This window comes from Schistocerca cancellata, chromosome 3 (assembly GCF_023864275.1).
Source record: "Schistocerca cancellata isolate TAMUIC-IGC-003103 chromosome 3, iqSchCanc2.1, whole genome shotgun sequence".
Lineage (NCBI taxonomy): Eukaryota > Metazoa > Arthropoda > Insecta > Orthoptera > Acrididae > Schistocerca > Schistocerca cancellata.
The window spans coordinates 396,392,276-396,418,929 of NC_064628.1; the positions used below are offsets into that span (position 1 = coordinate 396,392,276).

The window sequence follows — 26,654 nt, forward strand, 5'->3', positions numbered from 1 at the left end:
TGTCGTCTTCAGCGATGAGAGTCGCTTCTGCCTTGGTGCCAATGATGGTCGTATGCGTGTTTGGCGCCGTGCAGGTGAGCGCCACAATCAGGACTGCATACGACCGAGGCACACAGGGCCAACACCCGGCATCATGGTGTGGGGAGCGATCTCCTACACTGGCCGTACACCACTGGTGATCGTCGAGGGGACACAGAATAGTTCACGGTACATCCAAACCGTCATCGAACCCATCGTTCTACCATTCCTAGACCGGCAAGGGAACTTGCTGTTCCAACAGGACAATGCACGTCCGCATGTATCCCGTGCCACCCAACGTGCTCTAGAAGGTGTAAGTCAACTAGCCTGGCCAGCAAGATCTCCAGATCTGTCCCCCATTGAGCATGTTTGGGACTGGATGAAGTGTCGTCTCACGCGGTCTGCACGTCCAGCATGAACGCTGGTCCAACTGAGGCGCCAGGTGGAAATGGCATGGCAAGCCGTTCCACAGGACTACATCCAGCATCTCTACGATCGTCTCCATGGGAGAATAGCAGCCTGCATTGCTGCGAAAGGTGGATATACACTGTACTAGTGCCGACATTGTGCATGCTCTGTTGCCTGTGTCTATGTGCCTGTGGTTCTGTCAGTGTGATCATGTGATGTATCTGACCCCAGGAATGTGTCAATAAAGTTTCCCCTTCCTGGGACAATGAATTCACGGTGTTCTTATTTCAATTTCCAGGAGTGTATATATATGCCGACTCAGCTGAAGTAGTTACTATGGTAATGTTATACTAGTATCTATAGCCTCTATAGCCATAACGGAATAAGACTGCATATACCATATCTCAGTGATACAGTATCTCACTTCCTTGTAGGTTGAATATTCCTGATGATATTTATTAAAATTCATCCACCTGTCTCATTATTAAACTATGGTAAGATTCTGCCTTTCCTCATGGGTACATCGTACAGTGGTGACCTGTCTCCCCGTGATGTAATAGTCCTGTGTACGCTTGCCGCTTCCTATTGTGCCTCACCTCTTGCCAGTGTATTTCCTAATAGTGGCTAAGCTTACTACAGTACCCGACTCTCATTCTTGTCTTAATGCTACGGTCGATTACGCATATTTCAATCTCCAGTGAGCGCGCCTACAAAGTCACGCAACTCGCCCAGCGCTTAGGTGTTGCGTGTAGTCTTTCAGTTGCGTGCAGGCAACCAGCCGAGGTCGTTTAGCGACTGACTTCGTAGAGAAATGCCAGAAATTGAAGTTAAGTATGCCAACGTTCCTTGAAGCCCTCGGGTGGCTTTTGTTCCTCATCGATAAAGATACCCACTCTGTAGGAGCAATCACAACGGAGGTGTTTATGTGGACAGGTCACACTAATCCTTGGTTCCTGAAGAGGGGCAGAAGACTTTTCAATGGATACAGGGGCAACGGTGTGGACGATTGACTGACCTGGCGTTGTAACGTTAGCAAACAGGGTCTTGCTATTATTGCAAATAGCTGAAATCAAATACTTCGGAGATAAAATAGTCTTAAATTTGTATCTATAGGAAGGAAATACTCAGGAGGATGTTGTGATGAGAAAATAACACAAAAATTGTGTAGATAGCTTACAGAACTTCGAACAGAATTGAAAAGTTGAAATTAGCTACAGTGGGAATTAGTGAAGTGTAATGGCTAGAAGAAGAGGATTTCTGTTCATATGAGCACAGGTTTATCAACACTACGTTAAGTAGGAGAAATGCAGGTGAATGTCTAATAACGGATAAGAAAATAGGAATGCGGATGAGTTACTGTAGATCATAGTGAATGGAAACACAAGAATTCGAAATAAAGCCACACTCGGTCATAGTAGTGGAAGTGTTTATGCCTACTAGCTCCGCAGATAACGAAAACATCGAAAGAAATGTGTGATGGGATAAAAGAAATTATTCATGGTGTTAAAAATGACGAAAATTTAATTGGGAAACATCCACTTGATAGCAAGACAAGGAGTAGGTAAAACAGTAGGCAACTGCTTTAAAAACCGTGGAAGAAGGTTGTAGATTAGAAAGACACCTGGAGACACTGAAAGGTTTCAGATATATTATACAGGGTGTTTGAAAAAGAACTCCCTAGTTTTAAGTAGAAATTTAATGGCGAAATTAATGAAAAATTACATCAGTGAGTACATATCATGAAAGAGAATTCCATCAAGTTTTGTTTAATGTCAGTAGACTTCAACGTGGGATCCATTTGTTGCCCTGCACATGTCGAGACGATATTCCACTTCTCTGCACGTATTCACCAACATTTCAGGTGTAATTGTCCCAACCGCCGCGACGATTGTTTCCCGTGAATGATTGATATCTTTGATCTTTTCACTGTACACAACATTTTTTATGCCACCGCAAAAGAAAAAGTCCAATGGGGTTAAGTCTGGGCTTGATGGTGGCCAAGGTATTGGGCCAGCCCAGCCTATCTTCCTTCCTGAAAAGTGAGTGTCAAGAGCCCCCCGCACACGGTTACTGTAATGAGGTGGGACGCCATCTTGTTGGAAAAACACAAGCTCCTTTTCCGCCTCAATATCGTTCATTTGGAGAAAGACGTACTCTGTCAACATGTCGCAGTAAACGTCCCCGTTTATTGTTTCGTCTACAAAAATGAAAGGACAAATCACACGATCTTCTATCAAACCACACCAGGTATTAACTTTCGGAGAGTCACGTTGATGTTGAATAACCTCTTGTGGATGCTCTGTCCCCCAAATATGACGATTAACTGTTCCACTGATACGGAATGTTGCTGAGTTGTTCTACACTGCATTGCACGCACGCCTGGACTGAACTGAGGGAAGAGAGGTAAAAAACAGCACTGGTGCCGTCTCAAAGTCGAGTAGACATGCCTACTGCAGGGGGGCCAAACTTGGGGAGTTGATGAATGGAACACCACAAACTAGAATAGTGTATGTCACTTTGTACAGATTCTATGACACATTAAAAATAGGGAGTTCTTTTTCAAACACCCTGTTTAGTGATAACGCAGAGATTTAAAATCCAGATTCTAAACTGCAAAATGTTTCCACGAGCAGATGTGGCTCCAGTAACAATTTATTATTCATGAACTTAAATTAAAGCTGAAGAAATTTCCAGATAATAGAACATTAAAGAGACCTGGAAATGCTGAAATAAACAGACGTTGTTAGAAGAGAAAACTGGGAACGGCTAGGTATAACATGAGAAAGGAATGTAACAGAAGGTGAATGTGTAGATTTTAGAGATGGTATAGTGTAGACTACATGCGAACAACTAGGCAAATATAAAAGTCGCAGATGAAATCCGCAGATAACACACAAAATGCTGGATCTAATTGATGAAAGGAGAAAATATAAGAATGGAGCAAATGAAGTAATGACTACAAATGCATCTACAAATGTCAATGGCAGAGTCGGCTATGCCTGGCATCATCGCATCCACAAATTGAAGGACTGGAAGATTTTTACTGTCCACGAACTTTCTGTAGTCGAGAGCATTTACGAGTCGTAGTTTAGGAGGTGAAAAGTGGTTTAGAACTGGTAGTCATTGTGTAGGAGTTGATCTGATAACATCAGCAATCATACTCATTACGATATTTACTTGGACGTCTGTTATTTTACATATGGGCTGTTTGTTCAAACTGGGGCACAACATGCAACGGTTGAGAAGACAAGACCCATGTCAAAAGAACACAAAGTGGATGCCGATCCTCCTCAGGTTGCATCACATAGTTTTCTGATGGATTCACAAAATATCTGCAATGACCAAAGACTAAGTTAGAAATTTATTTCATTTATTAATATTTTTCAGATTTAGAGAATGATTCTGAGGCAATAGGAGTTCGAGGAGAAGAAATAAAAAGTTCTATGTTTGCCAATGACATTGTAACTCTGTCAGAGGTGGCAAATGTCTTGGAAGAGCATTTGACTGGAATGAACAGTTTTTTTTTCAGAAGATTTTATAAAATTAACATCAACAGAAGCAATACAAGAGTAAGGCAATCCAGTTATATATGATGATTCTGGGGAAATTAGACTCATAAATGAAACACTACAACCACATGAGTTTTCGTATTTGTGCAGCAAAATAATTGATGATGGCAAAAGTACAGAGGATTAAAAATGCAGACTGGGAACAGTGAAGAAAGAATTTATGAAAAAGAGAAATATGTTAACATCGAATATAAATTAAAATGTTAGGAAGTCTTTTCTGAAAGTATTTCTCAAAAGTGTTCCGTATATAGAGGTGAAACATGGATGATAAATAGGACACACAAAAATATAACAGAAGATTTTGAAACGTGAGGCTGTAGAAGAATGTTGAAGCTTACATATGCGGACTGAGTAACTAATGAAGATGTACTGAATCTAATCAAGGAGAAACGAGTTTTATGCGACAACTTGACTAAAAGAGGGGTAAGTTGATTGGACACCTCATGAGGGGTCAAGGAATGGTCAGTTTGGTAATGGAGGGGAAATATGGAAGGGGATGAGCGGTAAAAATTACAGAGAACAATATGCAGGCTGAAGTGGATGCAGGTTACAGAGATGAACAGGATACGGAGCGTGGAGGAGTGCAACCTTCCTTATTGTCGTCGTAATGTGGATTAAATTAGTTAGAGGGTTCCTGAGAAGTGGTAGGATTTATTTCCTTTTCGAAGATGAATAATAAGGAAAGATTTTGGTATACTATATCTTTGGAGTCTGTCGCGAAGCTGGCATTGTGAACATTTCATTGTATATATTCGTGTTAAGTAGGAGAGAGGAACAGGCACATCAGTCTGACTGAAGCATATAAAGCTAAACTATTTTCATAACAGTCATTAAATTATGGTTTTATTAAACACTGGTGTAGTACATCTTCAACATTTTTCATTGCGGTTGTGGTTGCTAAGAAGCACGAAACGCTATTGACGGATACAAAGCTCCACTTCACGTTCCCCACAGATGGCACTAAAGAGCGTATCTCTTCTCAAGGAAGTTGCACGCTATTTTCTTTCAGCGATATCAGAAGTTCAGGAACCGTCAGCCACAAAACCTGTGGACCCGTAGGATACTAACGACAGCATTCTACAAATTTGGCTTTTTATGTTTTTGAGTTCATTAGGAAACTAGAGTAATTGTATGAAGAAGGAATGGAGGTTCATAAACCCAGTTGACAAGAATGTGTGTATAGTGTAACATATAGTGACAGTACAGAGCCACAGTATTGCACACATCCTGTAACAACTGCAGCTAATGTAGTGAACGAGCTAGTGTAGAACACCAGATAGAGTAATGTAGCAGTTAGTATAGTGTAGCAGAAGGTGTACTTTAGCAACTGTAGTGTTGTAACAGTAGTGGACATTTAGAGCATTGTGACAGCTAGCGTATTGTAGTGTAGAGTAGGATCTAGTGTAGTGTAGTGTAACATGTGTAGCAGCTACTGTAGTGTAGAGTAACTGGTGTAGTGTAGTGTAGTGTAGTGCAGTGCAGTGTAGTGTAGTGTGTAGTGTAGTGTAGTGTCGTAGCTACTATGGTATATTGTAGTGTAGTAGCTACTGTGGTATAGTGCAGTGTAGTAGCTACTGTGGTATAGTGTAGTGTAGTGTAGTGTAGGTGGTGGTTAGTATTTAACGTCCCGTCGACAACGAGGTCATTAGAGACGGAGCGCATGCTCGGGTTAAGGAAGGATTGGGAAGGAAATCGGCCGTGCCCTTTCAAAGGAACCATCCCGGCATTTGCCTGAAACGATTTAGGGAAATCACGGAAAACCTAAATCAGGATGGCCGGAGACGGGATTGAACCGTCGTCCTCCGGAATATAGTGTAGTGCAGTGTAGTGTAGTGTAGTGGCTACTGTCGTATAGTGTAGTGTAGCTGGTAATATGATGCAATGTAGTGTAGTGTGGTATAGCAGCTAGTGTAGCATGGGCGTTACTTTACTGTATCCGGTTGTTTAGTACAGCAGCCAGTTCAGCACACTTACCGTGCAGCAAAGCGAGCACAGTGAGCTGCCGCTAGCGGGTAGCGCAATGTGAAGTGTAAGATAGTGTACTCACCGAGTAGGAGCGGTGGCGCAGCGAGCCCCAGACAGCGCATGCGCCACGCGTCCTGCAGCAGCTGCAGTCGCGCCTGCTTCCGCCATTTGGCGCGCCTGTTCTGGAACCATACCTGCGGACAGTTCAGCGGACACGGTCACCCGGTTGCGGAGAAAACACACTGGACATTTATTTCACTTTTTTTGTCGATCCCCGTGGATCCATGGATCAAGAGGTATTCATTTAACTGCATGAAATTTCACACAAAAATGTCCTGTTAACTTTTTCTCTACGAGTAATAGTTTTCGAGTATCAAACGACAAAATACACAGTATGTGATCAAAACTATTCCGACATGCCCAAAAACATATTAGCTGCATTGTGCTGTCACCTACTGCCAGGTACTCCATATCAGCGACCTCAATGGTCATTAGACATTGTGAGAGAGCCGAATGGGGCGCTCCGCGGAACTCACGGACTTTGAGCCGTCTTAGGTGATTGGGTGTCACTTGTGTCATACGTATGTATGCGAGCTTTCCACGCTCCTAAACATCCCTAGGTCTACTGCTTCCGATGTTATAGTGATGTGGAAACGTGAAGGGACACGTACAGCACAAAAGCGTACAGGTCGACCTCGTCTGTTGACTGGCAGAGACCGCCGACAGTTGAAGAGGGTCGTAATCTGTAATAGGCAGACATCTATCCAGACCATCACACAGAAATTCCAAACTTCATTAGGATCCACTGCAAGTACAATGACAGTTAGGCGGGAGGTGAGAAAGCTTGGATTTCACGGTCGAGCGGCTGTTCATAAGCCACACATCACGCCAGAATGTGCCAAACGACGCCTCGCTTGGTGTAAGGAGTGTAAACATTAGACAACTGAACAGTGGAAAAATGTTGTTCAAATGGTTCAAATGGCTCTGAGCACTACGGGACTTAACATCTGTGGTCATCAGTCCCCTAGAACTTAGAACTACTTAAACCTAACTAACCTAAGGACATCACACACATCCATGCCCGAGGCAGGATTCGAACCTGCGACCGGAGTGGTCACGCGGCTCCAGACTGAAGCGCCTTTAACCGCACGGCCACACCGGCCGGCTGAAAAATGTTGTGTGGAGTGAGGAATCACGGTACACAATGTGGCGATCCGATGGCTGGGTGTGGGTATGACGAATGCCCGGTTACGTCATCTGCCAGCGTGTGTAGTGCCAACAGTAAAATTCGGAGATGGTGGTGTAATAGTGTGGTCGTGTTTTTCATGGAGGGGGCTTGCACCCCTTGTTCTTCTGTGTGGCATTACCACAGTACAGGCCTACATTTTTGTTTCAAGCACCTTCTTGCTTCCTATTGTTGTTCGGGGATGGCGAATGCATCTTTCAACACGGTCGAGCACCTGTTCATAATGCACGGCCTGTGGCGGAATGGTTATACGACAATAACATCGCTGTAATGGACTGGCCGGCACGGAGTCCTGACCTCAATCCTAAAGACAACCTATGGGATGTTTTGGAACTCCGACTTCGTGCCAGGCCTCACCGATCGACATCGATACCTCTCCTCACTGCAGCACTCCTTGGAGAATAGGCTGCCATTCCCCAAGAAACCTTCCAGAACCTGATTGAACGTATGGCTGCGAGACTGGAAGCAGTCATCAAGGCTAACGTTGGGCCAACACTATATTGAATTACAGCATTACCGGTGGAGTGCGCTACGAACTTGTAAGCCATTTCCAGCCAGGCGTCCGGATACTTTTGATTGTACGTTCAACCGTCCAATGTTTACGCACCTTACACCAAGTGAGGCGTCTTTTGACATTTACCAGCGTGATGTGTGGGTTTTGAGCACCCGTTAGATCATGAAATCCATGTTTTATTATCTACCGCCTAACTATCGTAGTACTTGCAGTGGATCCTGATGAAGCTTGAATTCCTGTGTGATGGTCTGGATAGATGTCTGCCTATTACACATTACTGTCGGCGGTATCTGTCAGTCAACAGACGAGGTCGGCTTGTACGCTTTTGTGCTGTACGTGTCCCTTCACGTTTACACTTCACTATCACATCAGAAACAGTGGATATAGGGATGTTTAGTAGTGTGGAAATCTCGCTTACAGATGTATGACACAAGCGACACCCAACCACCTGATCACGTTCGAAATCTGCGAGTTCCGCGGAGCTCCCCATTCTGCTTTCTCACGATATCTGATGACTACTGAGGTCGCTGATATGGAGTACCGAGCAGTACGTGGCAGCACACTGTACTTAATATGAAAAACGTATGCTTTTAGGGGTGTCCGGATACTTTTGATCACATAGTGTATTCTTCGACAGCGATGCAGTAATTCAGCTGGATATCTGTCCCTGTCACAAGGCCTGAATCGCATTCTAATGCTTTCAGGGTCGTAATAGTGATCTCACGTTACCGCCTGGAGAACCAAATTCGCATGACCTGAACACTATGTGACGTATCTGGAATACTGTCGGCTCTGTGCCCTCGAATCACCTCATCTACTCATAATTACCATGAACTGCGCGGTCTTCGCGTAGGCATCTGGTGCCACGTATCTCCAGAAGCCTGTTAGCGACTGTTCCAATCTATGCCAGGCAGAACCGCTACTGTATCCTGTTCCAGAGATGGAACAACACGCTATTAACCAGGTCGTCATGACATTTTGGCTCATCAGCGTGCGTACCAATGATACATATTATATTAGACTTCCTCAGGTACAGTCCGGAACCGCGCGACCGCTACGGTCGCAGGTTCGAATCCTGCCTCGGGCATGGATGTGTGTGATGTCCTTAGGTAAGTTAGGTTTAAGTAGTTCTAAGTTGTAGGGGACTGATGACCTCAGAAGTTAAGTCCCATAGTGTTCAGAGCCATTTAAATTATAAATTATAACTTCCTCAGGATATTCATGAATACCGAACTGCAGTGGAAAGTAGAGAAGAAAGTTGCATATCATCAAAACTATTACGAACAGTCCTAGAGGAAGGCTGCAGACTATCAAACAGGGTTCAAAAAAGAAGGAATTCCACTTAATGGGACATATATGAAAACATCTTCGTTTTGCGAATGTTGTACTGTATGCGGATAAAAAAGTGGAAAAACTTAATAGAGAAAGTTTGCAAGTGCATCCGAAAATCAATTATACGCTCTATGATAAGAAAAGCGAAGCACCAGGAAGACACGGGCAGACGTCAATTTAACTTCGTACACGTAAACATTAGCGGCGGCTGTTTAAACGATTACTGCTGAAATTTTCAGCGAGAGCGGTCCGTGCGCGTTTGACTGTTCTCCTATCAGGCGCGTGCCAGGTAGCGGATAGGGGGTCTAGCCTGACTTGACTGGAGGGCTTTTAGGAAATAAAATACCTCCCGCGTACCGAAAACAGGCCCTTTGCCAGCGGTGTGGTGAAGTCCTTCACGGCAGCTTCGGCGGAGAAGAATAACTTCGGTACGGCGCAGTTGGCGGAGGAGGCAGTCTCTCCTTCCTCAGGCCTAATTAAGAAAGAAATCACTGCCTTGTGGCGAAGAGAGATCTTCAAAGGTTGAAGGAAAAAACCCGGACAGAAAATCCTGAGATGCGTTAGGCTTAGCAGGCCAGCAAAAGAGTAACAGATTTATTGTTTTCAATTAAAGAACGAGTCTCGGATTGAAAATACCGAATAACAGAATTTCTTGTATCCATGAAATAAGTGATGGCTCTTTGCAGCTCGAAGAAAATCCAAGAAATGCAAAAAAAAGAACAATTTATAAAGGACGTAAAACTAGAACCCAACAAAAACATAAAAACAAGTTGAGAGAGGAAACATGAAATGTAATAACGTTCACAGGAGAGAATGAAGAGGTTACATGACGAAGAGGAGAAAGATTCATATCCCTGGAATGAGAGAGGCCAAATGGAAGGGAAAGAACTCAAAACTGCTGAGGCACGGGTACCAATTATACTGGCGTGGTCACAATAAAGGGACAAAGAATTTGGTGGGCCTTGTGTTTCACAAAGACACTGATCTCATTGAAGATGTAAGCTTTATAAGTGAAAGGAGAATTAAAGTCAAAGTGAACATGAGAAAGAATAGTTTCACTATACTCCAAGTGTGTGAACATCAGTAAGGATGCAGTGAGGAGTAAAAAATGGAATTCCTTGAACTGGAAGACCAAGTAAGAGAAGATAACATAAGGATAATTGGGGATTTGAATGCTCAGATCGGCATTAATAGAAATGAATCCCTTTTGGATATGGGAAAAAGAATGTTGAGTGTGAGGAAATTCTAAATCTGTTCATAAGGAATAAGATTTTAGTAAATATTACATTCTTCAAAAAACGAGATAGCTATAAGATCACTAGATATGGTTGAAATGGGAAATCTAAGACAGTTATCGACTATTTCTTGACAGAGAAATAAATTAGAGGAAAAGTGAGAGATACCAAAGTTATACCAAGTGAGTATTTGTATAGTGGTCGCAGCTTACTAGTAGGTGGTCAAACTATAAAATTAAAAGAATGACTGCCGTACAAACATTGTGTGAAATTCAGAAATGGAAGTTGAAAGAAGAAGAAAATACGGAGAGTTTCCAGAAGTTAATAGCACAGAAATTGCCAACAACAGGAAGTGGTAGTGTGGACGAAGCATGGAAGCTGTTTAGAATATTAATAGTTAGTAGTGCCGTGCAAATATCTGGCAAAAGAAAAGGTAAAGTAAAGGAGAAAGAAACAAGTTGTTGGAAAAATACAGCAAAAGATGCAATTAAAGAACGTAATATAGCAAAGAAAAACATGGAGATTAAGCACAAGATGATGACACTGAAGCAGGAATATCGACAGAACAAACTCAAAGCAGAAAGAATAGTAAAAAAAGAAAGGAGAAGCCTTGGGAAATATTAACCCAGAAACTATAGTGAGACAGCAAGGGGAACCAAAAATTCTTATATGGGTTGTTGAAAAGTAGAAGATCTAACAGAGAAGATATAAAAGTGATTGAAATATATGATGGAGATACTATCAGGGACATGGAAGGCATCAGGGAAGTGATGAAGAATTATTTAGAAATCTTATGAATGGGGAAATGAACAAGAAAGCGACACTGAGGTCATTGAAGTAGAGGAAGAACAGCATCCAATTTCTTTGGCAGAAACCAAGGAACAGAATGGTTACATCGGATGCTGGGGGCGATATGGAAAAAGTGCCAGATGACGGAAAAAAAGGTATTTTAATACCACTGTTTAAGAAAGTAAGTAAAAAGAAGTGCACAAATTACTGAGGAATCACACTGCTATCACACTGCCTTAAGATAATGGAAAGGGTCATAGAAAAGAGACTGAGAAAAATTCTAGGATATTAGTTTGTGAAACAAGAGCATGGTTTCAGATCGTGATGACTGGGTGTTGTGTGATGTCCTTAGGTTAGTTAGGTTTAAGTAGTTCTAAGTTCTAGGGGACTGATGATCATAGATGTTAAGTCCCATAGTGCTCAGAGCCATTTGAACCATGGTTTCAGATGAAATAGGTGAACGACAGGCTTCATCCCCCCCCCCCCCCCAATCAGTTAATGGAGAAATATTGGCGAAAAGGAAGAGATATGATAATGTGTTCCCGGATTTGGAAGCATACAACAGTGTACCAAGGGGTAAAATGTGGGAATGCCTGAGAAAATATTATGTTCTTCATTCATTAATTTAAAAAGTTCAGGTACTGTAGGAAGACTGCGAAAGCAATGTATTGGTAAGAGGTGGAAGATCAAAATGGTTTGAGACAAAAAGAGATGTTCAGCAAGGCAGTTCAATTTCCCTGTAACTCTTCATTACACTTTCGGACACAATCATGAAAGAAATCAAGGAAGTAGAAAATGAAAATCTCAAAGCTGTTACTTTTGCTGATTGTGTCGCCATTTGGGGAGAGACGGAAATGGAGGTTCAGAGGAGAATGGATACTGGAATAAAAAGTTTAAAGAATTCAAGTTGGCTGTGAGTAAGAACAAGACCGTGGCAATGAAGATGAGTAGGACTCCCACGTCTTGCAACGTCATGCTGGAAGGAGAGATGATTGAATGTATAAAAAGTTTCAAATATCTTGGTAGCGTTGTATAAAGTGATGGAACTGCCAAACTCGAAGTTTTAGTCAGAGTATCAAAAGGATCCAGCTTCTTCCACCAAGTACGAAACCCAATATGGGACAAATGAGTCCCTTAAATAGCTAAAGAGACCATTTATAAAACCCACCTCCTGCCGATCATGGCGTATAGTTTGGGAATCTGTGTCATAAATAAGAGGGAAGAGAGTCTGTTACAGGCATGTGAAATAAAGTTCCTTAGATCAGATTTACGAAATCCCAAGAGAGGCAGAATGAGGAACGAATGTGTAAGGATAGACCTGCAGGTGACCTTGACCATGGAGGAAGCAATGAGTACTGTAAGACTGAAGTGGTTAAGTCATCTGAAGCGAATACACCCGACTCCAGCCCAGCGTCAGTATTTTGGGATGAAGATACCAGGAAATAGACCGATTGGACAGACCAGGTTAATGAAAATCTCAAGAGGAGAGAAATAACGTGGGATGTAGTGGAGAGAGGAAAGCTACACCAGGACAGAAATCAATGGAGGCAGATAGTTCATAAAGTTCCTATGTGGCTTGCTGGAAGGAAGACCTGATGATGATGATAAAGCTGACAGTGGCCCAATATTTCGCTCTTCGTTCAATAAAATATTAAAATACATATGCTAGTATAAAATATAAAGATTCAAATAGTTACAGCTGTTTGAGAATTATTGATTTCTCCTTGGTACGAACCATAGCATCGATAAATTTAAGCAAGATTATCATTTCAACCAGACTTTTTGGTTGAAGTAACTGCTTCACTTAGCACAACTTGAAGGCTTCGGCCTTTTACTACCATGCTGACAAATGGACGGGGGCACTGCTAGTGGGTAAAGATTTGAGTATGTATTGTTTCTGGTTACTGATATAGACTTTATCTCCGTCGACGACGACGCAATGCGTGGCATGTGACTTTTGACATTTAGTTGCTAGGAAGATGTGTCCAGTCTCATTTGTGCAATTCAAAATGAGCTGTCTTGCAACTATACTAAACAAAGTATTATTTTAACCAAGCAGTATGCTGTAAATTATGCTTTCGTTAAATTATTAATACAATGTATTACATTAGTGATATTAAATCTACACATAATTTCATAATTGTTATCTTTAAAAAAACTACCATCCTGGATTCGTTAAGACATTAAAAGTTATAATGCAATACATTTAATACAGGGGAGCTAAAGTGGGAAAAGATAAATCAGGGGAAGGAAAGTTGATTAGTGTGGATAATGGAGAAGAGTGGTAGGCCAGAGGTTACAGGAGGGACAAACGTCATGACAGATTTCATCATCTGGAATTGGGAGTCTGTCGACGTTTTGTTGGAGGTCATGTATAATACGTACAAGGCCAGCGTTTGGAGGATGTGTTGGTAGAGTAGAGGCAGCGATCCATGGCTGCTGGGTGGTAAGTAGAAGGTGAGGTAGGCAAAATTTTCAGGAATGTATAGGATACGCGTAGCTATTAGACATGGTCGAGGAACCTGAAGAATTTGAATCGTGAGGGATGAGCAGATGAGGGTAAGTAGGTGCGAAGTGAGGCAGTGCACTTTGCGGTAGAGGACTGGGAAAGGAGTAACAGAAATTAGATGGACCAGAAATCCAGGCAAAATAAACGTATGAGAGGATAGACTGAATAAACGTTTATAGGTTGACAATAATCTGGAGAGGTGGAATCGTTACGCTGGGTTGCCTAATAGTTTTGGATGATTACTATGTTGGGTTTCCAAGTTGGTTAACAGTGGATGGTTATTAGGAGGTGTGTTAGTTTATTAGCTAATTGGATAGGACGGTCACAAACGGTGAGGTATAAGTCATGGAGGTGGAAGCAGCAACGATTTGTTCTATAATTTTTGGCTGAGTGTAGGAAGGGTTGGTTCTGAGGAGCGTCCGAAGCGTTTGCATTGTTGAGGTGAATCTGGAGGGGTTGTTGGTATTTCTGGAGGATCTGGAAGAGTACTAGGAAGGCGGGGTTGCCCGCGCACTGTAGGAGATTGCAAGTGTAGTGCAGCATCGCTGCTGGGTCGATTACAGTATTGCGACAGCGAGGAAACGTGAGGGCAGCGTTTGTTTGACGAATTCTTGTAGAGTCAGGATTTGGAGGTAGTTTTTGTTTCTGTAGTAAAGAGTGAGACACTGAGCGTCAGCACTACGTCGATCTCAGTGAAGTTGTTTCATGGGCTTCATCCGACTCTCCACACGAGTTACAAATTCTGTACGTCAACCGTCACCCTCTCCGTAAACAGTTACGCAAGAAGCAGCAATGAACTTTGCTAGTGCAAAATTCTGTGGAGTTAATACGGTTAAAGGCAGCCACAATAATACTTAGAAAGCATTCAGTCAATCCGAAATATAAGAACACTGGTGAACTATAAGACCGCACCAACAATGACGGAGGGCTCGTACATCTAAATATGATATGCGAAGAAAGTATGTCTAGTGTGGAGTCAGCAGGTATATCTCATGCATACCACAAGCGAGTTGTCTGTACCAGAACGCTGCCACTGTGGTTAAGTAAGACTGAACGGTACCGTTTAGTGCGTAGCAACTTACATTTAGGTAGCCATCCAGTTAACGCAGATTCCCCGAGAGCTGGGCGTAGCGAGGCCCACGAGAAAGACAGGTCGCGGCGCGTACGTCACGAACTCGCTCGCTCGGCTCAGCAGACAAAATGCGTTTCTAAACCTGTTAACTCCCAGCTGGGAGTGTACGTACTAACGAGAACTGCATCTTCCACTGAAATCTGCTATTTGAAGTCTTACTGGTTAACTGTACTACAACAAAATTTAATTTAAGATCAGTACTCGATGTAAATGTTGTAACGGCTTGTTTATTGCATTTAGTCTCTTCTGCTTAACAGTCCTCATTTCATACAAGAACTGGTGCCTCGTCGTCGTTGTGGTTTTCAGTGCAGAGACTGGTTTGATGCTCTATCCTGTGTAGGCCTCTTCGTCTCCGAGTAACTACTGCAACCTACGTCTTTCTGAATCTGCTTAGTGTATTCATCTCTTGATCTCCCTCTACGGTTTCTACCCCTCACCCTTCCCTCCGACACTAAGTTGTTGACCCCCTGATGCTTCGGAATATGTCCTATCAACCGATCGCTTCTTCTAGTCAAGTTGTGCCCCAAATTCCTCTTCTCCCCAATTCTATTTAGTAACTCCTCATTAGTTACGTGATCTATCCATCTAATCTTCAGCATTCCTCCGTAGCACTACATTTAAAAAGCTTCTATTCTCTCCTTGTCTTAACTGTTCATTGCCTATGTTTCAGTTCCATACAAGGCTACACTCCACACAAACACTTGCAGAAAAGGCTTCCTGCCACTGAAATCTATACTCGATATTAATAAATTTCTCTTCTTCAGGAATGCTTTCCTTGTAATAGCCAGTCTACATTTTATAACCTCTCTACTTCGACCATCATCAGTTATTTTGCTCTCCAAATAGCAAAAGTCATCTACTACTTTAAGTGTCTGATTTCCTAATCTAATTCCCTCAGCATCACCTGATTTAATTCGACTATATTCCACTATACGTAACACATAATCAGTTTAACGTGATTTTAATTTTATTGTACCCCAGTACAACCGTAACTAATTATAAGTAGACCTAAGGACTTCCGATCATTGTAGGACTAATGACAGTAAGCTTCCATAATAGCAGATTCCAGTAGAAGATGGAATTCTCGTTCGTATGGACACACCTAGTTACAAGTTAACAGGTGTAGAAACGTAATTTGTCTGCTGAGTTGAGGGAGCGAGCGAGCGAACGCCTGCCTCCGTACATAGGCGCCTGGGCCTCGTGGGCATTGCTAGTGACATCATACCGCGGCCGGCCGCTTGTCAGTCTCTCAGTTATTTGGCGAGGCTCTTCTCTAACACTACGATACGATTATTTTCAGGGCGACCTCGTCTCTTTACATTTCTCGCTTTTTTTTAATGGCTTGTCGGATTTCTGACACTTTGAGGCAGCCGTTCACTCCGCGAACTCTGTCGTGGCCGACAACCCAGAACTGCCCCTTTGTCACACTAGTCTGCGCATCACCGATTGCTTGAGCGATCACGAATTTGTTTTTACGTGGCAGGTAGGAAATTAATCGACAGTGGTGAATTTAACGCCTGATTATTCCGAACCAGCACAGCGCGCACTGGGAGTGGAGAGCACACAAGAGCCTGGGACACCCAGCCATAATGGTATCGGACACCTGAGAAGGCTATGTTCACACTCACGCAGACCGGCGGATGCGACCCCCACTTAGTTGGGAGTGAGTGCTTTGAGGCTGGGCGACTGAGATTGGGGATGCAGAAGGATATGATGGAGTGGAGAGCACACAGGAACCTGGGACACCCATCCATAATGATGTCAGACACCAGAGAAGGCTATATTCACACATGCAGACTGGCCGAAGCGACCCCCACATACCTGGGAGTGAGTGCTTTGAGGTTGGGCGGCTGGCATTGGTGATGCAGAAGGATATGATGGAGTGGAGAGCACACAGGAGCCTGTGACACCCATCCATAATGGTGTCGGACATCTGAGAAGGCTATGTTCACGCTCACACAGACTGGCTGATGTGACCACACTTAGTTGGGACTGAGTGCTTTGAGGCTGGGTGACTGACATTGGGGATGCAGAAGGATATGATAGAGCGGAGAGCACACAGGAGCCTGGGACACCCATCAATAATGGTGTCAGGCACCTGAGAAGGCTATGTTCATGCTCATGCAGACCGGCCGATGCGACCCCCCACTTAGTTGGGAGTGAATGCTTAGAGGCTGGGCGACTGACATTGGGGATGCAGAAGGATATGATGGAGCGGAGAGCACACAGGGGACTAGGATACCCATCCACGAGGATGACAGTGACTGAAGGCTATGTTGGCCGATGCGACCATCTTAGTTGGGAGTGGCGCTGCCAGCAAGTGTCTGGGCGACTGACCTGTACGCGTGCCTCGGACAGGCTGATGCGCAGCGCCACCTCCTCCCGCAGGAAGACGTCCGGGTAGTGCGTCTTTTGGAACAGCGACTCCAGCTCCTGCAGCTGCTGCGGCGTGAAGGTGGTGCGGTTCCGGCGCTGCTACAAGCCCACAAGCCGCACTCACACACTGCGCTACACAATCACTGTGCTCCTACAGCTACATCTCCTAGCATTTACAACGCAATTAAAATTTGCGAAATTAAGAACTGTTCATTAAACATAAATTTAATTTCATCCATATTTAGCAGCTTTGAACGTAACTGTATCCAGTATACGGGTAATGTGAACAAAAACGCCCTCGGTCAAAACTTTTTCACGTTTTACCGAACTACGCGTAGCGTTTCGGACCCTGTGGGCCCATCATCAGGTGCCAATTGTCTTAATACCCAAAGAATGAGATTTTTACTCTGCAGCGGAGTGTGCGCTGATATGAAACTTCCTGGCAGATTAAAACTGTGTGCCCGACCGAGACTCGAACTCGGGACCTTTGCCTTTCGCGGGCAAGTGCTCTACCAACTGAGCTACCGAAGCACGACTCACGTCCGGTACTCACAGCTTTACTTCTGCCAGTACCTCGTCTCCTACCTTCCAAACTTTACAGAAGCTCTCCTGCGAAACTTGCAGAACTAGCACTCCTGAAAGAGAGGATATTGCGGAGACATGGCTTAGCCACAGCCTGGGGGATGTTTCCAGAATGAGAATTTTGAAGGTAGGAGGCGAGGTACTGGCAGAAGTAAAGCTGTGAGTACCGGACGTGAGTCGTGCTTCGATAGCTCAGTTGGTAGAGCACTTGCCCGCGAAAGGCAAAGGTCCCGAGTTCGAGTCTCGGTCGGGCACACAGTTTTAATCTGCCAGGAAGTTTCTTGTCTTAATACCCAATTTACTTCTGCCTTTGAGGGAGGTGAAATGCATTATAAGAAGGTTAGATGTTATGTTTTGTGCTGCGTGAAGCAACTGCGGGAAATATGATAAGGTACAGTGGAAAAATCGGAGGTAAACGTACCGAACGATCTGGGAAGAATATTTTTAACCTTTTATCGCCAGAGACATTGGTTTATCCCTCTTCTCATCGCATATCACGTCACTCAAGGCGCACATTGCTTTATACATTTTAAAAAAACTTCGCAGATGTAGTTTAACATTTCATTGAATTACACAATGCATTTATGATCCTGTTAGTTAGTCAGTTTCATGTTCCATGGATCATTTGGCACAACAGATGTGGAAAGAATCATTTTAAATTCCCATCGCAAAAGTATGAAGTATTTTTAAAATGTATAAATAAATGTGCGCCTTTACTGGCGCTATGTGCGTTAACAGAAAACGTAAACCACAGTCTGCTGGCGATAAACAGTTAAAAATGTTCTTCCCCGATTGTCCAATAAGTTTTTCATTAATTTTTCCACTGTTTCTCACCATATTTTTCGCAGTTGCTTCACGAAATACAAAACAGAACATGTAACCTTCTCGTGACAGGAACATACATTTCACCTCACTGAAACGCTGAAGTAAGTGATTTATTAAAACGATTTGAACCTGAAGATTGACGCACAGGGTCCAAAACGAATCGTGTAATTCGATAAAGCATGAAAAAAATGTGAATGAAGGCCTTTTATTCGTACCTCTTATGTATTATACACAACTTATAACTACGAAGAACTTTGCCACATAAAACATACATATGTATAATAAGAGTTATAGAACGAGTAAGAAGACTTGAAATACTGCAGGTAAAATATCATAGAAGTCTCCCCCACTGAGATGTTCGTGAGGAGTCTTCTGGCCTCTCCAGGTAGACAGCCGAAATCCAGTGTGTGGTGGAAAGTAGACAGTGGAGACCTTTTAGATCAGGGGTGGCCAAGATTTCGGGTCGTGAGCCACGCCCAGCATTAGCGCTCAGTCTCGCTGCACACTTCCCCCACACGCAGTCTGGACGGGTGGAGGGGGGAGAGGGGAAAACTGCGAACATGCCACGTTTAAATGGCAACACAGTCGCACTGCATACGACTTGGCCTTACATTTCACATTTCTCAACAACGTAGATCAGAAACAAAACAAATTTTCAGTATTATTTAATTACATTTGGTGTCCTGAAGACAATATAATTTTAATCTGGTACAAACTGCCGGCATATAGACAGAAGCAGACAATTTCACAGATTTTAGGACTCAGGTTGCTATGTAATCATGACTTATTCAGTTATGTAATCACGAAAAGGTCATTCACACGAAACTGTCGATCGAAAAATATTGTAGCACTTACGCAACCTCATTATGGAGACGTGGAAATTCTACACAAGGAACGCAACATAGACGTCATGGACAGTTTTAACGTAAAAGTATTTGTCGGTACAACGGGGATTACCATCAGTTACATCTGCACATACACAGGAGCGCTTTCAACTGAAACGGTAAACGGTCTCGGAAACAAATGGAAGTTTGTGGAGTGTCCTCGAATCGTTTAGGAAATCATACTTGTAATTCTTTAAAGGCCACAATGGATTATTCAAACCTCGCGTTTTCTTTAATGGCAGCGAGCTTACGGAACTGGACTGTGTTTGACAGAAAGTGTCCCTCCTATAACGCGATTTTCTTTTCAAATGCATCCCCGTCAAAACAAAAGTAGTTGCTTCTCACCTTGCAGTGTCTTTCTGTGGGCAGTGTGCAGTCAAGTCCACTTAAACTAAGAGGTCTGCAGTCCATTCCAGATGATCTAATTTTCGTTCCTGTACTCCTTTTTCCTTCTTTAGTTCAACAACAGCGAATTTTAAACCGAAAAATCGTTCCAGACATGCCCATTGACGTAAACAACGTATGTTCCATATATATATATATATATATATATATATATATATATATATAGTGACAATGGTCTTCGTTCAGTTCCTCCGGGCAGAGAGTTGAAGCGTCGACTTCGGAGAAGTCAAGGGAAATGTGACGCAGTCGTGTCAGTTGTAAGATTTTACCTTGCATGACGATAGTCACGAAAGTATGTACAATTTCCTAACTTACGGTTTGACTGTTACTAACTGGAACGAGAAGGAACAAACAATGGTGAGAAAAGGTCGTCTCCATTCTGACGGTGACGTAGTGGGATTCTCGGAAAGAACGTCGAGTGTTATCCTTCCCAATGACAGCCTCCACTGCCCAGCCATAGTTTGTAACTTTTTCACAGTCAACGTTGCATCGCACACAGTTTGCTATTGTTCCTTTTAATCCGAGATTAATCCTTTGCTTTACGTGGAAAAGAGAATCCATTCCTGCCTTCTTCGCCTTGCCACGGTTCGCGCGGCTGCCCCCGTCGGAGATTCCAGTCTTCTCTTGGGCATGGGTATGTGTGTTGTCGTTAGCGTAAGTTAGTTTAAGTTAGATTAAGTTGTGTGTAAGCCTAGGGACCGATTATCTTAGTAGTTTGGTCCCATAGAGCTTACCACAAATTTCCAATTTCCTGCCTTCTTGTCTAAATGTTAGGCTCCTATTTCATGACAGCTTACACATCACAACATATACGCAGTTTTGTATACTGTTCTTGTCAGTTTAGTGCTAATGTACCACTACATAGCAGATCACAAACCTTTTCTTCGAGTACGGGCCAGGAATCTCCGGCCGTCGCAACCGATAGGTCATGCACATAGGTATACGCAACTACTCTTTCAGTAAAGCTCTGCCTGGACTGTAACTTCGAGAGGAGTTAAAAAAATGCACCACAAAGAACTGTCAGAGTGGAGGGTGCCTCAAGACACTAACATCTACATGCGTCGCTTCCAGCACAGAAAAAAATAAATGAAATAATCAAGCCAGGCTCATATGCCGACAAGAGGACATTCTCTGTATTACAACAATTGGTAATGTTTACACAATCTTTTCTTATGCAACTGAAATTGTATATTTACGCCAGACGTGTTTAGCTCTCCCAAAAGCATCACTAATAATCTTAATTTGTACCACAAGCGTGAATAGCTTCCTGTAGTTATTTTACGCAGATCATTAATGATACAAGATGTTTCAGAACATCCTGATGTGAGCACTTTCCAAGGTCGATAGTCTTTTTCCTTTCCCAGTTAGCTCTGCTGTATGTCAAATTTTTTGTAAGCTTCAACAAGATGAAATACGACGCGTAACAGAAAGGTATTGGCGAAGCTTCGAGAAACATTCCACACAAATAAAAGAAAAAAAATAAGTTGTATTGGAGATGTATCCAGAAACGATTTACTTATAATTATACACAGTACATTTAACATGAGAAACAGGAAAACGATTTACCAGCCTACCACATAAAGGTCTTTGTCACACGAAACTTTCAGAATGACCTCCTATATATGACAGCTCGCCATCACATCGAATCCCGGAAGCGCTGGTGTACGCCTGGAGTATTTCGTATAACATGGCAGCCTTCCAGAATACGGGCACCCACAGCCTCTGCATCTCGTGCAGATCGTCTGTGCACAAGCACTCCTAGAGGGGCCAACAAGTGAAAGTCACCATCTCGCGTGCAACAGCCGTCATACTGCCCACATCCGACGCCTCTCGCCACAAGTGGACGAGTACAAACAATCGTTTAGCGGTTTTGTGAGCCAGCAATCCCTCCACCTTACATAGGCATTTCAATAAAACTGCCGAGGTAATGTGCGAATAACTATGTCATTTACATTTTGAACTACCGTTGTTGACATTACTTGCCACATTTCGGAATTCCGTGACCCGGCAGTGACTTTTTTTTTAAATTAAGAAAAAGCCTAGCATTTATTCAAATAATTTTATTTCAACAACAGTTTAAACTGATCACCAGAACTTACATCTGAGTATTGGAGCTCAACGTTTAATGTTATTCAACTTTTAAGACATTTGGACATTTAACGTCAGATTAAATCATAGCTGGGACACAAACATTACGTTTAAATATGACAGAATTTACATATGACTGATAGAAGTCGACCTCGGGAAGATCAGTCTCGATTCCGGAGAAATGTAACAACACACGAGGCAGTACTGATCCTATGACTCACCTTAGAAGACAGACTGAAGGAAGGACATCCGAAGTTTATGGCGTTTGTGGATTTTGACAATGTTTACTGGAATAGTCCCTTTAAAATCCGGAAGGTAACAGGGATAAAATACAGGCTGTTCACAACATGTACAGAACCCAGAAGGCAGTTATAAGAGTCGAGGAGCATGAAAGGGAAGCAGTGGTTGATAAGGGAAAGAGGCAGGGTTGTACACTATCCTAGACCTCATTCAATTTGTACACTGAGCAAGAAGAAAAGGAAACCAAAGAAAAATTTGAAGTAGAAATTAAAGTTCAGGGAAAAGAAGTGAAAACTTTGACATTAGTCAATGACGCTGTGTTTCTGCCAGAGGCATGTAAGGACTTGGAAGAGAAGTTACACGGAAGGTACAATGTCTTGAAAGGGGGGGTATAAGATGAACATCAGCAAAGCAAAACAAGGATAATGGAATGTAGTTTAATTAAATCAAGTGGTGCTGAAGGAATTATAGTAGGAAACGAGACTTTGAAAATAGTAGATGAGTTTTGTTATTTGGGTAGGAAAATAGCTGATGATGGGCGAAGTAAAGAGAATATAAAATGTATACTGGCAATGACAAGGAAAGCGTTTCTAAAGAAGAGTAATTTGTTAACATCGAAGTTAGGAAGTCTTTTCTGAATGTATTTGTGTGGAGTGTAGCCATGTATGGAAGTGAAACATGGACAATAAACAGTTTAGACAAGAAAAGAACAGAAGCTTTTGAAATGTGGCGATACAGAATAATACTGAAGATTTGATGGGTACATCGCGTAACTGATGAGGAGATACTGAACAGAATTGGGGAGAAAAGAAATTTGTGGTACAACGTGACCAAAAGAAGTGATCAGTTGGTAGGAGACATTCTGAGACATCAAGGGATCACCAGTTTAGTAATGGAGAGAAAAATCGTACAGGGAGCCGAATAGATGAATACAGTAAGCAGATTTAGAAGACTATAGATTGAAGTAGTTGCTCGGGGATGAAGAGGCTTGCAGAGGATAGAGCAGCGTGGAGAGCCGCATCGAACCAGTCTTTGATGATGATGTTTGGTTTGTGGGGCGCTCAACTGCGCGGTCATCAGCGCCCGTACAAAGTCCCAATCTTCACACTCTCAAATATAGCCACTTTCACGAATGATGATGAAATGATGAAGACAACACAAACACTCAGTCCCCGGGTAGAGAAAATAGCCAGCCCGTCCGGGAATCGAATCCTGGACCCCGTGATCCAGATGCAGTGAAGCTAGCTGCTAGACCACGAGCTGCGGACCAAACCAGTCTTTGGACTGAGGACCACAACAACAACAATAACAACAACAACAACAACCATACAACGCAAAGCTCATCCTGAGTGATCTCGTCGGCTTGGGTCTGACACAACGGACCATAACGTCTTCTACACTCCTGGAAATTGAAATAAGAACACCGTGAATTCATTGTCCCAGGAAGGGGAAACTTTATTGACACATTCCTGGGGTCAGATACATCACATGATCACACTGACAGAACCACAGGCACATAGACACAGGCAACAGAGCATGCACAATGTCGGCACTAGTACAGTGTATATCCACCTTTCGCAGCAATGCAGGCTGCTATTCTCCCATGGAGACGATCGTAGAGATGCTGGATGTAGTCCTGTGGAACGGCTTGCCATGCCATTTCCACCTGGCGCCTCAGTTGGACCAGCGTTCGTGCTGGACGTGCAGACCGCGTGAGACGACGCTTCATCCAGTCCCAAACATGCTCAATGGGGGACAGATCCGGAGATCTTGCTGGCCAGGGTAGTTGACTTACACCTTCTAGAGCACGTTGGGTGGCACGGGATACATGCGGACGTGCATTGTCCTGTTGCAACAGCAAGTTCCCTTGCCGGTCTAGGAATGGTAGAACGATGGGTTCGATGACGGTTTGGATGTACCGTGCACTATTCAGTGTCCCCTCGACGATCACCAGTGGTGTACGGCCAGTGTAGGAGATCGCTCCCCACACCATGATGCCGGGTGTTGGCCCTGTGTGCCTCGGTCGTATGCAGTCCTGATTGTGGCGCTCACCTGCACGGCGCCAAACACGCATACGACCATCATTGGCACCAAGGCAGAAGCGACTCTCATCGCTGAAGACGACACGTCTCCATTCGTCCCTCCATTCACGCCTGTCGCGACACCACTGGAGGCGGGCTGCACGATGTTGGGGCGTGAGCGGAAGACGGCCTAACGGTGTGCGGAACCGTAGCCCAGCTTCATGGAGACGGTTGCGAATGGTCCTCGCCGATACCCCAGGAGCAACAGTGTCCCTAATATGCTGGGAAGTGGCGGTGCGGTCCCCTACGGCACTGCGTAGGATCCTACGGTCTTGGCGTGCATCCGTGCGTCGCTGCAGTCCGGTCCCAGGTCGACGGGCACGTGCACCTTCCGCCGACCACTGGCGACAACATCGATGTACTGTGGAGACCTCACGCCCCACGTGTTGAGCAATTCGGCGGTACGTCCACCCGGCCTCCCGCATGCCCACTATACGCCCTCGCTCAAAGTCCGTCAACTGCACATACGGTTCACGTACACGCTGTCGCGGCATGCTACCAGTGTTAAAGACTGCGATGGAGCTCCGTATGCCACGGAAAACTGGCTGACACTGACGGCGGCGGTGCACAAATGCTGCGCAGCTAGCGCCATTCGACGGCCAACACCGCGGTTCCTGGTGTGTCCGCTGTGCCGTGCGTGTGATCATTGCTTGTACAGCCTTCTCGCAGTGTCCGGAGCAAGTATGGTGGGTCTGACACACCGGTGTCAATGTGTTCTTTTTTCCATTTCCAGGAGTGTACTTCACGGAAGTAGAAGGACTTGTGGTAAATGCGCTGCCTATTGCAAACGACAGTTTTTCAAAGGGTTCCTACCTCATCGAGAGAAGGGCAGTATGTCACGTACGGTAAATTACGACATGACTAGCTTCAAATAATGCTTTACACCATCCTAAAACGCACTTTCTCTCTTCATATAGCTCTCTAATTAATGTTGTTTAATTTCGGCCAGCTATCGATCGTGTCACTTGAATAGTGACATTCCAGAAGCTTAAACATGCACTGACTATTCTCTCTGTGAGCGTCCTTTCTTTCTTCAGCCCATATCTTGCCAGTTTACAACTTTGGCTTCTCTAGAGAATGCTGGTGTGTTCCGAGTTTTTTCTTGAATAGATGTTTTCATTTTTGAGATATATTTTTGCAGATTCAGTTCAATCTCTTAAACCAGAGAGTGTTGGTTTTTTGTGCAGAAAGTGAGCAAAAATTCGCATGATAAGCCTATTCGATCTAATTCTTACCGTACGTTGATGTGAAAAAAAATTACCCACTTCTGCATGGTGTCTGTCAGTTTTTGGACATCTGAGACCATTTCATCGTTAGTATATCGTCTTCCGTACTCCCTGTTTTTCTTCTTATTTTTCCTAAGATATTCCTGAAGATCATCTTGTCGTTGGTTTCTAGTTTCTCGTTCACATTTATCCAGATACCTCTGAAGCGTTTTGCTGTTAGCAGAATCTGTGATCTAATTACTGTCAAACAGTGGCTTTGCTTGTCCTGGATCCTCAGTCAGCTGGTACGGCACTTGCACCTCGCTGCCGCTTTTAGTAGATGTGTAGGCTTGTTTGTCAGCAATGTACGGTTCTATTCTCTCTCCTAGGAGCCAGCTCTTATCCTACATGTTTTTTCCCTGATCTACATCAAGCTCTAAGGTTGCTGCCTTGATAGGTATGCCTATTTTAAACCTTATTTTCTCATAGGAGATCTGCAGGCCCACTTTGGTCGCTTGGATTTTGAGTTCACTCATTTGTTCTGTGACGATTCCTAGAGAACCTGAAAAGAACGCTAAGAGATCGATTGTCATATCTATGTTGATGTATCCCATTCTGATTCCATTTTTATTGGCCATTAATTTCGCTTTGGCGGTGGTATCAGCCGAGGTATACTGCTTAATCACTCTCTTTTTGTTGTTAAGCCCATTTGTTTCGGCAATTGTACTGGTGTGATTCGATCAACAGAGTGATAGATGCTCTCTAAATCAACGAAGGCCACCGGGAACTTGATGTTTCTGAGTTTCAGGTGGGTATGAGAGGAGAGATTGTTCCTTCACTAGGTCATTTTTAGCGTTACATGCCTCACTCTAAAACGGAACCCTTTCAGGATTTCTTTGTTGTCCGTCTGTCTGTGCGGCTGTTGAGAACACTTTTTTCAGGAACGAGTAGACGTAACAAGTTTAAATTTATGTCACATACTAAGGTCTAAAGGCCCTGGGTGGAGTAAAAATTTTAAGCTTCTGCTTTTTAAAATGCAGTACCACCAAAGATGGCATTTACTGTATGTTCCCCCAATCTCCTCCATTTCCCTACATTTATTCATTTATGTTTATCTAACAGATATTGCTCATGTTACTCACATATTTTGTAGTTATTCTTTTTTCAAATTGGTTATTGTATCACTCTCCACGTTTTATACGTGCTGAAGTATTCTTGTCAAGTACTAATTTCATTTTATTGGTTTAGTTT

The 26,654-nt window shown here is 43.5% G+C and overlaps 1 protein-coding gene and 1 non-coding gene across 2 annotated transcripts in view; one reads left to right on the top strand and one right to left on the bottom strand.

The window, feature by feature from the left end:
* LOC126176332 (homeobox protein aristaless-like) overlaps nucleotides 1–26,654 on the bottom strand; it is a 119,290-nt gene that overhangs the window by 17,587 nt on the left and 75,049 nt on the right. The window contains exons 2-3 of the mRNA XM_049923483.1: nucleotides 17,055–17,192; nucleotides 5,970–6,154 (exon numbers count right to left, since the gene is read on the bottom strand). Coding sequence (XP_049779440.1) covers nucleotides 5,970–6,154; nucleotides 17,055–17,192 — 323 coding nt within the window. The remainder of the gene's footprint in view (nucleotides 1–5,969; nucleotides 6,155–17,054; nucleotides 17,193–26,654) is intronic.
* Nucleotides 17,856–17,930, top strand: Trnas-cga (transfer RNA serine (anticodon CGA)). The gene has a single exon. It is a non-coding gene; the product is annotated as a tRNA-Ser (tRNA).